Here is a 14,951-nt window from a genome sequence, read left to right on the forward strand (position 1 = left end):
TATTCCATCCCATTTTGATTCTTTTTCCTAAATATAGCTCTAGCCTTCCTCTCCCTAGTCCAAGAAGCCATCATCTTCCTGCATGTTTCTTCTAGCCTTCTAGCTGATTTTCTTGTGTTTTTCTTACCCTGTTTCAGTCTATCTTCTACACTGGACAGATATTTTTAAAACCCGTGTCTTATCCTGACACTTTCCTTATTTAGAATCTTTTAATGGCTTTCCGTTATCTTTAGAAGCCCTAAACCCTTAACATGTACTTCAAGACCCTGTGATCTGGCTTTTACCATCTTATCTCTCAACACTGTTTCCCTCACTCCAACCATGCTTTATCTCCTGTTAGTTCTTCAGTGGAATCATGTTCTTTCCTGTTTGTAAATTTGGCCAAGGTGTTTTCTTTGCTCAGAATGCTCTACTTCTGCACAATTTTAAATTCCTTCAATGCATAGGCTTTATTTGATATTTCTTCTGTATCCTTCACTTTATTTGGAAGTTTATATTTAATGTAGTTGTTCATTAACCATTAATTCATTTTGTTATTCAATAAGAAGTGTGCCACAGCTATGTACTGAAAATGTAATTGTGTTATATTGCAATCGAAGATAACACATTGTGATAAAATAGTGATTTGGGGGGTTTTTTTGTATCTTTTTGAGTAAAAATATTCCCTGTGCTTCTTAACAGTTAATGAAGATGCTCTTTGAATGTTCAGATGAACGAATTGACTTGGAACTGATTTCTTTCTGCATTAATCTTGCTGCTAATAAAAGGAATGTACAGCTTATCTGTGAAGGTTAGTGCCTTTGAGCTTCATAGATAACCTCTATCATATGGCAATTGGCATATGATGGAAAATAGGTAATAAGGAAGTAAAATTACAACTATAACCCTAAAAGGTCAGATAGACTCAGAATATTCTGATATCATGAGTAGAAACACCCTTTAGTAACAAGGTCAGTTACCCTTAATTGAAATTTGATTTTTAAGAATACTTTCTATATGAAACAAAACTTTTAATTTGCAGAGTAGTTCATTGCAATGTAAGATAGTATAATACAAATATGTTAGGTATTTGTTTCTGTATTATTTTTGCAAAATTGCTTGTCATGCATTATGATATTTCAGAGTCCTCTTGATAGTTTTTTTCTTATTTGAAAAGTATACATGTTTGTTACAAAAAATACAAATAGCCGGGACCAGTTTGGCTCAGTGGATGGAGCGTCGGCTTGGGGACTGAAGGGTCCCGGGTTCGATTTCGGTCAAGGGCATGTACCTTGGTTGCGGGCATATCCCCAGTAGGGGGTGTGCAAGAGGCAGCTGATTGATGACTCTCATCGATGTTTCTAATTCTCTATTTCTCTCCCTTCCTCTCTGTACAAAATCAATAAAATATATTTTTTTTAAAATACAAATAAGCAAATAGGAAAAAATTAAGTGTTTACTCTCCCTTATTTAGAGGTAATTTTAGGTAAAATTTTGATGCAAAGCTTCTATATTTTTTTATTTTTTATATATTTTTATTGATTTCAGAGATAAAGGGAGAGAGAGAGAGAAACATTAACGATGAGAGAGAATCATCAATCAGCCACCTCCTGCACTTCTCACACTGGGGATTGACCCTGCAACCCGGGCATATGCCCTGACTAGGAATCAAACTGTAACTTTCTGGTTCATAGGTCAACGCTCAACCACTGAGCCATGCCAGCTGGGCTGCTTCTATTTTTTATTTTTTTTTAATTAAAATGGTGTTCTTTATGTATTGTGGCATTCTTTAAGTTAATAATATAAGAAATATCATTCCATGTGGTTAAATACTTTTATAAAACATACTTACCAATAGCTGCAAAGTAATCCATTAAATGATTTTCCATAGTTTAATCTGCTAATTTGGTTGTTTAATTTTCTGCCACTTCTTTTCTGTGACACAACAAAGCAGTGATTTTCCCTTTTCTGAGGTTTTCCACATTTTCATTTTTTATATTCTTAGGATAAATTCCTAGAAGTAGTTTTTCTAGGTCAACCAGCATGTGCATTTAAAAAAAATTTTAAATAGAGTGTGGCCCATATTCCATACACTAAAGCCCATACTCTGTGATTGCATTTATGTGGAATTCTAGAACAAGCAAAATTAATCTGTTTAATAAGAAGAAAAAGAAGGAATATAAGAGGAAAAGAAAAGAAGAAAAGTGATTGAATTTGGGAAATAGTATTGGCTGGGCATAGGGAATTCTGGATCAAATGGAAATATTCTATATGTTGTTGTGTTTGTGAATTACATGGCAGCATACGTTTATCAAAATGAAGCTATTGGAGGCCCAGCTAGGTGGCTCAGAGGTTGAGTGCCAACATGTGAACCAGGAGGTTACAGTTTGATTTCTGGTCTTTGATTTTCAGTCTTCAATTCCTGGTCAGGGCATATATCGATATCATAAGTCCGGGTTGCGAGTTTGATCCCCAGTGTGGGGCGTGCAGAAGGCAGCCGATCAATGGTTCTCTCTCGTCATTGGTATTTCTATCTCTCCCCATGCCCCCGCTTCCTCTCGAAAATCAATTAAAAAAAAATATTTTTTGAAAATCTATTGGAGCCCCGGCCTGTGTTGCTTTTAGAGCATTGGCCTGAACATGAAGGGACATAAGCTCAATTCCCAGTAAAAGGCATGGACCTTGGTTGCAGGCTCAATACCCAAAACTGATCAGACATGTGCAGGAGGCAACCAATTGATGTGCCTCTTTCTCACATTGATGTTCCTCTTTCTATGTCTCCCCCAATCTCTCTCCCTTCCATTCCTTGAAAAAGTCAACAGACAAAATATCCTCACGTGTAGATTAACCTCCATCACCACCACCACCACCAAAATCTATTGAACACTTGAGGTTTATGCACTTTACTGCATATAAATTATGGCACTTTTGTGAACTATAAAAAAATTGATTTAACTTAGTGAACCTTATTTTTACTGGGGAATCTTTGGTGTTTCTGTACCAGGAAATGGGCTAAAGATGCTCATGAAAAGAGCACTGAAATTCAAGGACCCGCTGCTAATGAAAATGATTAGAAACATCTCCCAGCACGACGGACCAACTAAAAACTTATTTATTGTAAGTATGATTTTTGACCTGTCTATAGTAACGGCCTGAGAATCAAAGCTTTAAAATGAGCCATTTGGAAATATAACTTTTACTGAGCTCTCCTCAAATATTAACTCATGACCCACATTGGTTTTTCTATCAACAACTTCTTTGTAAGAGTAATTCCTAGAAATTAAACCTAGTTTTTTATGATGTTTTTGTTTTATGATTCCTACTCCTAACCTTCCCGTACTCACTCCAGTTTTCTTGCCTTAAACCAGTTCACCATAGGGCTTCCCCTAGTAATTCAGCTCAAGATTATTAAAAAGAAGAGAATCACATTTGATACTTACTTTTCTTTCCAAAGGGTTGAATTATTAGAGTGGTTCTCCTGCAGAAATCATTTTTAAATTTGTATTAAAATTGTATTTTCTACAGGATTATGTTGGGGATCTTGCAGCCCAGATCTCCAATGATGAAGAGGAGGAGTTTGTGATTGAGTGTTTGGGAACACTTGCAAACTTGACCATTCCAGACTTAGACTGGGAATTGGTGCTGAAGGAGTACAAGCTGGTTCCATACCTCAAGGATAAACTGAAACCAGGTCTCTGCTGCGCATCTTACTTTAGTCCTACCATGAAGTTATTTATGTTGTGGATAAGGCTGCTAGAGCATAATTTTGTGGCCATTATTATAGTGACAATTTTTCTCTTATTTCTCAAGTTCTAGTTTCTTTTCTTTTTTTAATATATATTTTATTGATTACAGAGAGAAAGGGAGAGAGTAAGAGAGATAAAACATTAATTATAAAGGAGAATCATTGATCGGCTGCCTCTTGCACACCCCACCCTGGGGATCAAGCCCACAACCCAGGCATGTGCCCTGACTGGAATCGAACTGTGACCTCCTGGTTCCTAGGTTGATGCTTAATCACAGAGCCAAGCCAGCTGGGCTCAAGTTCTAATTTCTTTTTCCCAGTAAGTGGCCAATCTTATTCTTTTTCCCTGACAATTAATATTAGTTTCCCGTTCCCATGCTGCCTTCTTTCTTATTTTTTAAATACTGCCTTTTTGAAATGACCAAACGCCACCCTTTCTACAAACCATGTACATACACACACACAAAGTTCTTTAGAGTGTCCAAGTGAGTCTTCTACTTTCTGTGTTTAAATTGTCATTCATTTGTATTTCCAAAGAGTAATTTCTATGTCTCTGCTGCCCTCCCCTCACACCATGAACCATCATCAGCAAACATGGAAATTTGGAAAAAGACAGATATATAACCATCTTACGGATTTATAAGAATTTATTTAGCTCTTAGTATCTTTTATATTTTCTGTGAATGAAGATGTTCTGTGATCTGACTTTATCAGGGACTGCAGAAGATGACCTTGTTTTGGAAGTGGTGATAATGATTGGAACTGTGTCTATGGATGACTCTTGTGCTGCATTGCTGGCCAAATCTGGGATAATCCCTGCACTCATTGAACTGCTGAATGGTGAATTACAATTTATCTTAATTTATTTGTATGCTAATATATTAATAGGTTATTAGTTTATATTCTTAAATATGAATAGAGTTTGGAATCATAATGTTATTTAACTTGATACATTAATGATCTTATAGCAACTTAAGTTATATAGTTATGAAAAATGAATTAAATATAACTCTTACTGGGATTAGCTAGAATAATATCAAAGAGTTGAGAACACTGCTGTGCTAAATTTTATCTTAATCTAGGATACTAACTTGTGAGCTTTTTTCTTTCTGAACCTGAATAGGTCACTAGTAAATCCAGGTTTATAATTTTAGAGTCCATCCTTTTATTGTCTACCATACCAAAGGCTCTCCCTCATATCTTTGATTTTTCTGGTTCAGTCTTAGAAATACCAATCTATGCATGTATATGCTTAAACTTCTTAGATTATTCACATTCTCAGCTACTATCCAAAAGATTTTCTAACCAGGATAGGTGTATGGTGGACGGGGTCAGTGGGAAAAAAAGGGAGACATCTGTAATACTTTAATAAAGATAAATTTTTGTTTTAAAGGGAAAGAAATTCAGGACCATTTTAGACATTGCCTTCCTCTGATCAGCCTTGAGCAACTAATATTCCGTCATTTCTTCTTCCTGTTGAACTTTGTATTTGGGTCTCCTATGTTGTACAAATCCTTTTTAATATTTTGATTTCTAATCAGAAAAGTTTATTTAGAAGTTAATTCTAATTATCATAATCCCCCCCCTAATTCCAGAAGTAGTATTGTCCTCTAAACTTTCTTCAGTGAAGAGAATGTTCTCTGTCTATGCTGTCCATCACATGTTGCTCTTGTGTGAACTGGAATTTTAATTCTATTACATTTTAATTTAATTAGCCACAGTGGCTTATGGTTACAAGAATGGACAGTGGAGGCCTAGGTAGAGCCTTGCCCTTCCCCTTGGTTTTTTGTTCTCCATATTGGACACAAAGTTTGTCTGAATCTAATATTATTTTATTAGAGTCACATTTTCTGGGACCTTATATTAGCCTGCTCAGGTGGCCATTAACTAAGTTCACAGGCTGGTTGTCTTAAACAACAGATATTTCTGGAGACTGGGAAGTCCAAGATCAAGCTACCAGCCTATTTGGTTCCTGGTTAGGAAAATAGAGCCAATTTTATTTCAAAATTATACTTATTTAAAGAATTCTTATCATGGACAAGAAATAAAACAAGTGAAGATGTGTTGCCATTTTACATTATGGCTAATGTAATCAATTTCTTCTTATTTGGTGGCAAAATACAGTGAAAACTATCAAGAAGCACTGTTACTATTCTGTTAAAACAAGCTTGCTCCTCAGTGCGTCCAACCTGGGCTTTTGAGATAAGTAATCTCAGGTAGTCTGGTTTAAACTTAGATATGATACAATTTCTCTTTTTCAAAATCTTATTTTTTTTTTAATCTTTGCATTCCAAAGTAATTTAACCTATTTAGTTAACAACCAAATTTACTAAAACTTCTGAAAACATATTAAGAAATTCCTCATTGTTATCATGTAATTTAGAAAAATACCTAAGACATAAATGGCATGTGCCACCCATATATTACCAATAATTTAAACTAGTAGTCTTTTATTAGTCTCCTTGACACTTTTTAGGTTTTTTATTCAGTGTTTTCTAATTGGTATATAAACTTAGTAGTATTCTTTTATTGAAAGTTTTCTGTTTCCTTCAGCTCAACAAGAAGATGATGAATTTGTGTGCCAGATAATTTATGTCTTCTATCAGATGGTTTTCCACCAAGCCACGAGAGATGTCATAATTAAAGAAACACGTATCCTTTCAGTGTTTACAACAAATAACAACATTTCATATATTAAGAAGAGATGCATCTTTAGGTATTTTTTCTTGCAAATATTGAAATAATGTGGAAAATATCAGGCTCTGAAATACATTTATAAGGCAAGCTATCTTTCATGGAAGCATAGTATGGTGTAGCTTAAGAAGCATTATAATCGCATAACCCTAAAGGTCATTTTTAATTACCTTTTACTACTTACTAGCTGCAGGACCTTAATCTGCTTGAACATTCAATCTTGCATCTATAAAATGGCCATAATATTATTAAACTAGAGGCCTGGTGCATGAATCCTAATTATCATAATCTTTATGATACGATAATTATAATATCAAATTTTCCATAGTTCCCTGTTTAACCTTACTATCCACAATTTTCTTTTGGCACACCACATTTCTCATCATTTATCAAACATGACCCACCTTATTAAAACTTACTGCCTCTTCAGGTGCCTTGTCAACCTCAAAAATATTCCTCTCCTTTTTTTACCTATCTCCAATTTAGCAAACATTAATAAGGTTATAAGCTATCTTCTGAGGTAAGCCTTTGTCTCTCCCCATCAGGAGTAATAATTAGTTTGCCCTCTTTAATAATTTAGCATAATACGAACTTCCAACTTGCCAGTTATTTCCCTCAGAAGGTATTTTTCTACTGTCTTCTGGCCTGAATTGCTGCCAATGAAAAATCTATAGTCTACTAATTATTGGGATCTGTCATAAAGTCTGATGACAACTTACTTTTGTTTCCATTCTAAGAAAGTCGGTCCTTTTGCCAGGAAGGCCAAAGGAATGTTTTCTGTTTCTATAAAGCCAGCAGTTGTATTAGAATTTATCATCCTTCCTTGATTTTTCCACATATGCAAATGTGTTCTTTCAATATGTAGTTTTGTCTTTTTTTATTATTATTATTTCAGGAAAGTTTTCTTGAATTATAGTTTTTATTATTTGTCCTGTCCTGTTGCTTTGGTTATCTTCTTGATATTTGTTATGTTGGATCATCTTTGCCTACCTTTAATATCTGTTTCTAATTGTTCTCTCTTTTCATTTATTCTTTAATTTTAATTTTTTTCTTTCTTTTTACTTTCTACTTCTAAAGTTTTATCTATTATTTTTATTTACTCTTGTGCTGTTATAAATTTAATTTTTTATACCTTAAATGATTTTTATTTTATATATTTTCTGAATTATTTCAGTTTTCTAATTCTGACATATATTCTTTCATATACTATTGTTTTCTCTAATTATTTTATCTCTTTTGGGGATATTGAATTGCAATTTTTATCTTTTATGTAAAAATGTTTTGTTTTCTTTTTCTTATAATAACTATATGAGGAATTTGACTGTGATTCTTTTCTGTTGCTCTTTTACTGTGAAATTTACTCCCTAGACTTTTAGCAGAGCCAGATAGATGGAGAAAGCTTTTATAGCTACACAGCTGTAGAGCTACCTTTTTAGCTATTTTCATGTTTTCAAAAATATGGCCTTGTACTTTCTAAAATTTACTGGCTGTTTTTCTTACACATTTTTATGTATTTTTTTCTTTCTTTCTCATTCTTGTTTTTTAAACAAATGAAATAGAAAATGTTTCTGGCTACCTTGTATTAATGATTTTATTTTAAAATTTGCAGTTAAATTTCAAGTTATTTTAATTTTGTGAAATGCGAGATTTTTCTAATAGGATTGAATAGCCTCGGTCTCAAATGTCATTTGTATCTTTAACCACTTTATTCAGAGGCTCCAGCCTATCTCATAGATCTGATGCATGATAAAAATAATGAAATCCGAAAGGTCTGTGATAATACATTAGATATTATAGCGGTAAGTAATTTATCTTCCTACACAAATTATAATAGTCTTCATTCGGGGAGAAAAAAGGCATTGTACACCTATTTAGAACATTGCACTCAATGTAAAGACAAATTTGTCTTTTGATAAATCTCAAAAAATACAGTGATAAAAAAATTAATTTTTAAAACATTTTTAAGACTTTTGGCTCCTAACATTTTTCAAATATGTTTTTATTGATTTTAGGGAGGGAGGGATAGAGGGAGGGAAAGAAACATCAATCGATTGCCTCCCACACTCACCCCACTGGGGACCAAACCAGCAACCTGACCATGTGCCCATTGGCAGCTTTTTGGTACATGGGATGTGCCAGATACCAGATTACTTTAAATATTTTTTTCACATATGACAGATAGTGCTACACGTAAACTGTTTGCTTCCTTCTTTGAACTATATTTATACTTTTATTTTGGCTCACCCTATACAAAGTTTTTTGAATATAGACTACTCAGTAGTTTTCAAAGTTAAAATTAAGTATTTTAAAAGGGTCAGAATATTATTTAAAGTTTTTTAACAATTTTATTGCAAATTTTCTGAGTTGACGTTTCTGCTAGTAATCTCATACAACCACCAGCAGATACTTTTGGTCAGTTTTCCATATTTTATTTCAGAAATTATCTTATTTTATATCATCTGCTCTTTGGATTTGACTGATTATATCATTATTGGTTTAAAACTAAATAAGTACATTGAAATTTTAGCTTTGATCTCTAAATTACAATAGGGAAACTTTAATGTTAAAGCCGTGTTTTACTAGGATGTTTCATACATGTTGGCCACTGTCACAGGATTTATGAATAGAGACTATTTATTACTCCTAGAGAACAATTTCATGACATAACTTTTTTCTACCGATCATTGATGTCATTATTGTATACTAGAGGCCTGGTGCACAAAATTCTTTGGAGTCCCTCAACCTGGCCTGCACCCTCTCGCAGTCCAGGAGCCCTTGAGGGATGTCCCACTGACAGCTGCTCTAAGCCTCAGTGGGACATCCCTGAGCGCGGCCATGGAGGCTGGAGAAGATCCCGCCTCCGCTGCTACACTGGCCAGCCATGAGCCTGGCTACTGGCTGAGCAGCGCTCCCCCTGTGGGAGTGCACTGGCCACTAGGGGGCAGCTGCTGCGTTGAGTGTCTGCCCCCTGGTGGTGAGTGCACATCATAGTGACCAGTCGTTAGGCCAAGGAAGTATCAGCAAATTTAAATGGTGGTAGATCAGCTACTATATAAGGCTCCCTATGAGGCTGTCTGATCACTTGAATCAGTTTTTAAAAATTATGAACAAGTAATCTAAAGGTTCATGCATAATTATTCATTCGATTTGAAGTTCTGCTGTGCCACTCAACTGAGTCATATTCATAGCTGAATCTTTTAGAAGAGAAGTTATCAGTGCAGTTCATGGAAGAGCACCAGCACTGGAAACTGCCTCGTTCTGCTGGAAGAATGTTTCTTTCCCTTTTTTCTGTTACACACCTTCAAGACTCAAGGCCCTGGGTCAGTTTTAGCTTGGTAGTTATTAACGGCACCAGTGGGAGCAGTTCCTTCCCAAACATTGTTCTCCTCAGTGGGGTTGGGTTCTGATTTTAACTTTTGACCTCTGGGAAGTGGCAGCGTGGTCTGGTTGACATTGCATCTGGAATACAACTGACTCAAGTGCTCCCGCCTACCGAGTAACCTCGGGAAATGTACAGTATTTAACTTTGTGAAGACTCCACTCCAGTGACTCCTGGGGGTTAGAGAATTACTGTAAGGAATGGAGAAGGTGTATATGAAGCATCTGCCACATGACAGTCACTCAATATGCTCTTTTCAGACTAGACCAAAACTCAGACCTAATTAAGTTTAAATGTAGATTAAGTCTGTGGATAATTTCACTTTTTTAGTACAGATTAAATTGGACTGTTTTCCGTTCATTTTAATTTTTTAAATGGTATGGAAAGATAATCTGTTCACTGTTTGGATTTTAAGTGTGGGACGTTATTCGGAGTATATATTTTAGTCAGACATATTACTATCTGTAGTTTAGGGTTATCCTGCAAGTGGCTGAATTTGCCTTTTAAAACTTCAAATCAGAACAATTAACTGAATAGGACAGTTAGCTGAAAGACCCGGTTAGGATAGTGTCTTCAAGAGGGAGGAGCCTTTTCCGTACAGAAGTGCCTCATCTGTTCGGTTACTCGTCTTCTGAACTGTGGAAACTTATTGGGTTTGAACTCAATTTATCAGCTAACCTCAGACCACAGTTACACTCCTAGCTCACTGGACCTCTGCATTTGGGAGAAATCTGAGGAGTGGGCATTTTAACGCATCAGTAAAAGACAGCTCTTCAGGCCACTTGGGACATGGCTGCCAGTCTTTGGTTCTTTGAGCCCAGACTCTATTACTGATCATGACTGAGGGTCTATTTGCTTGTCCTGAATCTTTTTCAAGAGCAAAACAAGAGGAAATTGACTTAATTTGAAACAGGGGAAACTTTGATTAGGCACAGCAACGATGATGAAACACTAGAAATGGGCTGTCAGGTAGAATGTGAAGTCTCTGTCCAGTTACATCAGTAAGAACCAAATAATCAACTGCCTAGGATGGATGTGGATGATCTCTTAAGACTCTTTTGATTTTGATTTCCTAGTATCTCAGCATGTCCTAAACTAATTTAAAAAAAATACCCCAAAATGGGAATTTTATATCTTAAAGCAACTTATCTTTAAGAAAACAGACTTCTTTTTTACTTAAAACAGACAGTATAGAATAATACTAAGAAAAATTAGATGCCTTATAACCGTTAAGGAAAAATGCCTACTACAATTAAGTACTTGTCCCCAAAATTATGGAAATGTTATGTTAGTGATGATTTATTTAATATATTTGGGCCCAAACCCTGAATTGGTGAACTGAAACAGATGTGGTGGTAGTCGTCTTTGTACCATGGAGTATTACTTATTTGGTGGTGCGGTCTCTGTGGCCTCATCAGCAAGTTGTCGCCTGTCTGACTAGTCCTTCCATGTAGTGTCATGAGGCAGAGAATGGGGTAGGTACTGAGGGGAGCAGGGCGGCAAGGAGAGAGCAGCCTAACAGCCTCTTGATCTTCAAAGAGGATTCTATGGAAGTTGACTGCTGCCTTTTCTCTTCCAAGCTTTGGGAGTCTTGAAGGGGAGAACAAAACCCTCTACACACAGAGAGCTCCTAAAAACCCAGATAATTTTTACACTTCAGTGCTTCTCAACTTTGAAGTATTTGAGAACCACATAAATCCTTCCCCAGTTGCCAAGTGAATTCCTCTCCTGACTTTACTGCGTTTTCATACATGCAATACACGTTTATCACATACTGTGTTCCAGACACTAAGGTGGACACTGGGACTACAAAACTCCATAACATAAAGTCCCTAAAATGTAAAAGTTTACTATCGGGACTCTACAGAACACGAGGGTTCTAGATGTGAGCTGGCCTTCTGGGAGCAGTACAACTACATGGCTCTGCCTATACATGTTCTGCACCAATGGCACATTGTGGCTACAGGATGTTCACAGGAGAAGGAATGTAGCTTCAGTATTTTAAACTTGGAAAACAAGGTGCTATCTTCATTCCACGCTAGACAAAATCATATATAAGACTGGTGTAGTGAAATGAGATAAATCAATGTAGGTTTACATGTAACCTCTAAGACCTCAATTGTCATGGTCTCCACAAAAATGACCAGGAAAGCTGGTGTCAGACAGGAAAGCTATGTTTATTAATAATCTTAACAGTAAGTGAGAGCATTTTAAAAATGCCTCCTGCACCCTTAAAAGGGAAGTTAGAGAGGAAGCTTCATAGCAATAGGAAGAGGCTTAGCATTAGAAGTCAGGTTATTTCAGGACAGCTTTCAAAAGCAGCGAGTGGGTAGGAATTGGGTAAAATGAGAAGACAGTGGTCACTATTAATTGACTTGCAGATTGGTTATAGGGGCCGAACAGATTTCTAAGTTAGTTATTGACAGAAAGTTCTAAGAGATTCTTTCTGAGTAAGTGGAGTTGGTTCTTTCTTGTTTCACAATTTTGGCAAATTTTAATTTTTCATATTTGTAAGTTTGACTTTTAAGTCTCAGTTTCATTCAATCAAATTAGGTTTAACGAGATAAGTTTGGCTAGCCCTCTTTTGGAGTTCATTTTTACATTGCATAAATGTGAAAGGCAGACATTTAGGATATTTTTTCCAGCTTTTTAGAATTTACACACAAACACACAGACACACACACACACACACACACACACACACAGAATGACCAGATCCTTAAAGAATGTCATTTCCTTCAAAGTCCTTTCTTTATAACATTGAGGAGATGCCCTAGGAAATTAACTTTTGTTTATATCCATTAAACTATAGTACAGTTGGTTAGTAGGATGTTTCAATTAAAGTCACAAACCATATCGACGACATTAAGTGAGGGCCTACTGTATGTTTTACACACACACACACACACACACACTGAATGGCCAGATTATTATGATCTCTGAACGCATAATAATCTGGCCATGCAGTGTATATGTATATATTAGAGGCCCGGTACATGAATTTGTGCATGGGTGGGGTCCAGCCAGCCTGGCAAGAGGAGGGGATATGGGTGGTTGGCTGGCCTACCTGCTCGTCGAACTCCTGGTCGAGGGGACAATTTGCATATTGGCCTTTTATTATATAGGTTATACACTGAGTGGCCAGATTATTATGCGTTTAGAGATCATAATAATCTGGCCACTCAGTGTGTGTGTGTGTGTGTGTGTGTGTGTGTGTGTATATATATATATATATATATATATATATATATATATATATATGAATGTGTGTATATCCCTTTCAGTCCTATGCATGTAACTTTATTGATTTTTTTAAATTGGTAACAGTTGAATTTAAAATAACCTAAGCAGCTTTAACCGGTTTGCTCAGTGGATAGAGCATTGGCCTGCGACTAAAGGTTCCCAGGTTTGATTCTGGTCAAGGGTATTCTTGGTTATGGGTACATCCTTAATAGGGGGTATGCAGGAAGCAGCTGATCAATGTTTCTCTCTTTCTCTCTCATCGATTTTTTCTAACTCTCCCTTATTCTCTGTAAAAAAAAAAAAAATCAATAAAATATATTTTAAAAATAAAAAATAAAAGGACCCAAGCATAGTATGAAAGATAAGAATCATGGTTTTGTTTTGTTTTTTATTGATTTTAGAGAGGAAGGAAGAGGGATAGAGAGATAGAAACATCAACGAAGAGAGAGAATCATTGATTGGCTGCCTCCTTCCGACCCCCTACTGGAAATTGAGCCGACAACCAAGCATGTGCCGTTGGCTGGAATTGAACCTGGGACCTTTCAGTCTGCAGGCCAACGCTCTATTCACTGACCAAAACCGGCTAAGGCAAGAACCATGATTTCTTGCTTAACTACATTCTGTACAGTTATATCTTTTTTTGTGGTCTGACTGGACATAATATTTAAAGTGATATTGTACATATGAGCCCCCTCGGTGCTTTAAATAGAGATTGAAGAGATAATTCTACTGTGAAGTCTGGTTAGAAAATGCCATCCATAGTCAAGATTAAAGGGCAGCAGTGGGAATAATACTATTGCAAAATAGGCAGAATGTGCATAAAAGTCAGCATCTCTATTAAGTACGTATTTAATCATGTGTATCTACATATACGTGTCACATACATATCATTGGGAGAAGTCATTTCTAAGTTATAAAAAGCATCCTTTTAGCAGCTACTAACTTAACCTTAATGAGCAACTGAATTACTCTAGATCTACTTTAATTTAGTATGAAGAATTGTATTAAATAAACCATGTTACATGCTCACTTAGGGGGCTGCCACATTAAAGGAGAAAGGAAAGTCTGTTTTCCATCAGGAATTTTAGGACACAGAGCAGATCTATGTAGCTGTATGTTATCCTGTATTGTGTTAATCAGATACAAGGTGTGACGGAAGCCAGTGACAGAGTTTTCCTGATAGTGAACAGGCTCTGATAATAGGCTAAGGCTTCGTACTGTCTCAGGGGTTAAGTAGTAAACAACAATATAGGACTTCAAAAAGGATGGCACATTCCATAGAAAGTCAAACCATAAGTTCTTCGTGACACTTCAGAATTTATGGAAACTGAGCGCTTAAGATCATGATGGCAAGAGCTGAGGAGAAAATAAAAGACATAGTGCTGTGTACCTTTAAATATTAGACAAACTCGAGTCTCAGAGTGTGGCTCTCAGGGTGCACTCCTTGTGAAAAGAAGCATTTCAAAAATAAGGAGAAAACGACTACAGGGTGTTCCCCAAAAAATATAAACACACTGTAACAGCTGATAGCTCAATTTTGATAATAAATGTATTTTAATAAACACTGCCTTTATAATTATTCAGAGTATGTGTATACATTTTTGGGGGATATTCTATATATTCCTAGAGTATTTTCACAATGGCTTGATATATTTTTGTATTTCTTAGCTGTGGCTTAGCTATGACATCCCTCAATTTCCATAATGACTTTCTGATAACAAGGGGTGATGGTAAAAGAGCAAAGTAAAGAGATTTGGAGCAGAGAGGTTAAAGGGAATAGATTTAATTGATATATGTTGAATTTATCAAATTTTTGACACTGGATATTCATTTATAGTTGCCATTTAACTTTTTAAAATAAACTTATACTGCCAGTATTCTTCAGTTTTGGGGGAATAATTACTTCATAGA

General features: G+C 35.8%; 1 protein-coding gene across 5 annotated transcripts in view; it reads left to right on the forward strand.

The window, feature by feature from the left end:
* KIFAP3 (kinesin associated protein 3) overlaps positions 1 to 14,951 on the forward strand; it is a 114,005-nt gene that overhangs the window by 54,302 nt on the left and 44,752 nt on the right. For all 5 annotated transcript variants that reach the window (XM_045583236.1, XM_036442882.2, XM_036442884.2 and 2 more), the window contains 6 exons: positions 682 to 790; positions 2,984 to 3,096; positions 3,505 to 3,670; positions 4,439 to 4,564; positions 6,278 to 6,376; positions 8,132 to 8,217. In XM_045583236.1, coding sequence (XP_045439192.1) covers positions 682 to 790; positions 2,984 to 3,096; positions 3,505 to 3,670; positions 4,439 to 4,564; positions 6,278 to 6,376; positions 8,132 to 8,217 — 699 coding nt within the window. The remainder of the gene's footprint in view (positions 1 to 681; positions 791 to 2,983; positions 3,097 to 3,504; positions 3,671 to 4,438; positions 4,565 to 6,277; positions 6,377 to 8,131; positions 8,218 to 14,951) is intronic.

Source organism: Pipistrellus kuhlii, unplaced genomic scaffold (assembly GCF_014108245.1).
Source record: "Pipistrellus kuhlii isolate mPipKuh1 unplaced genomic scaffold, mPipKuh1.p scaffold_m20_p_18, whole genome shotgun sequence".
NCBI lineage: Eukaryota > Metazoa > Chordata > Mammalia > Chiroptera > Vespertilionidae > Pipistrellus > Pipistrellus kuhlii.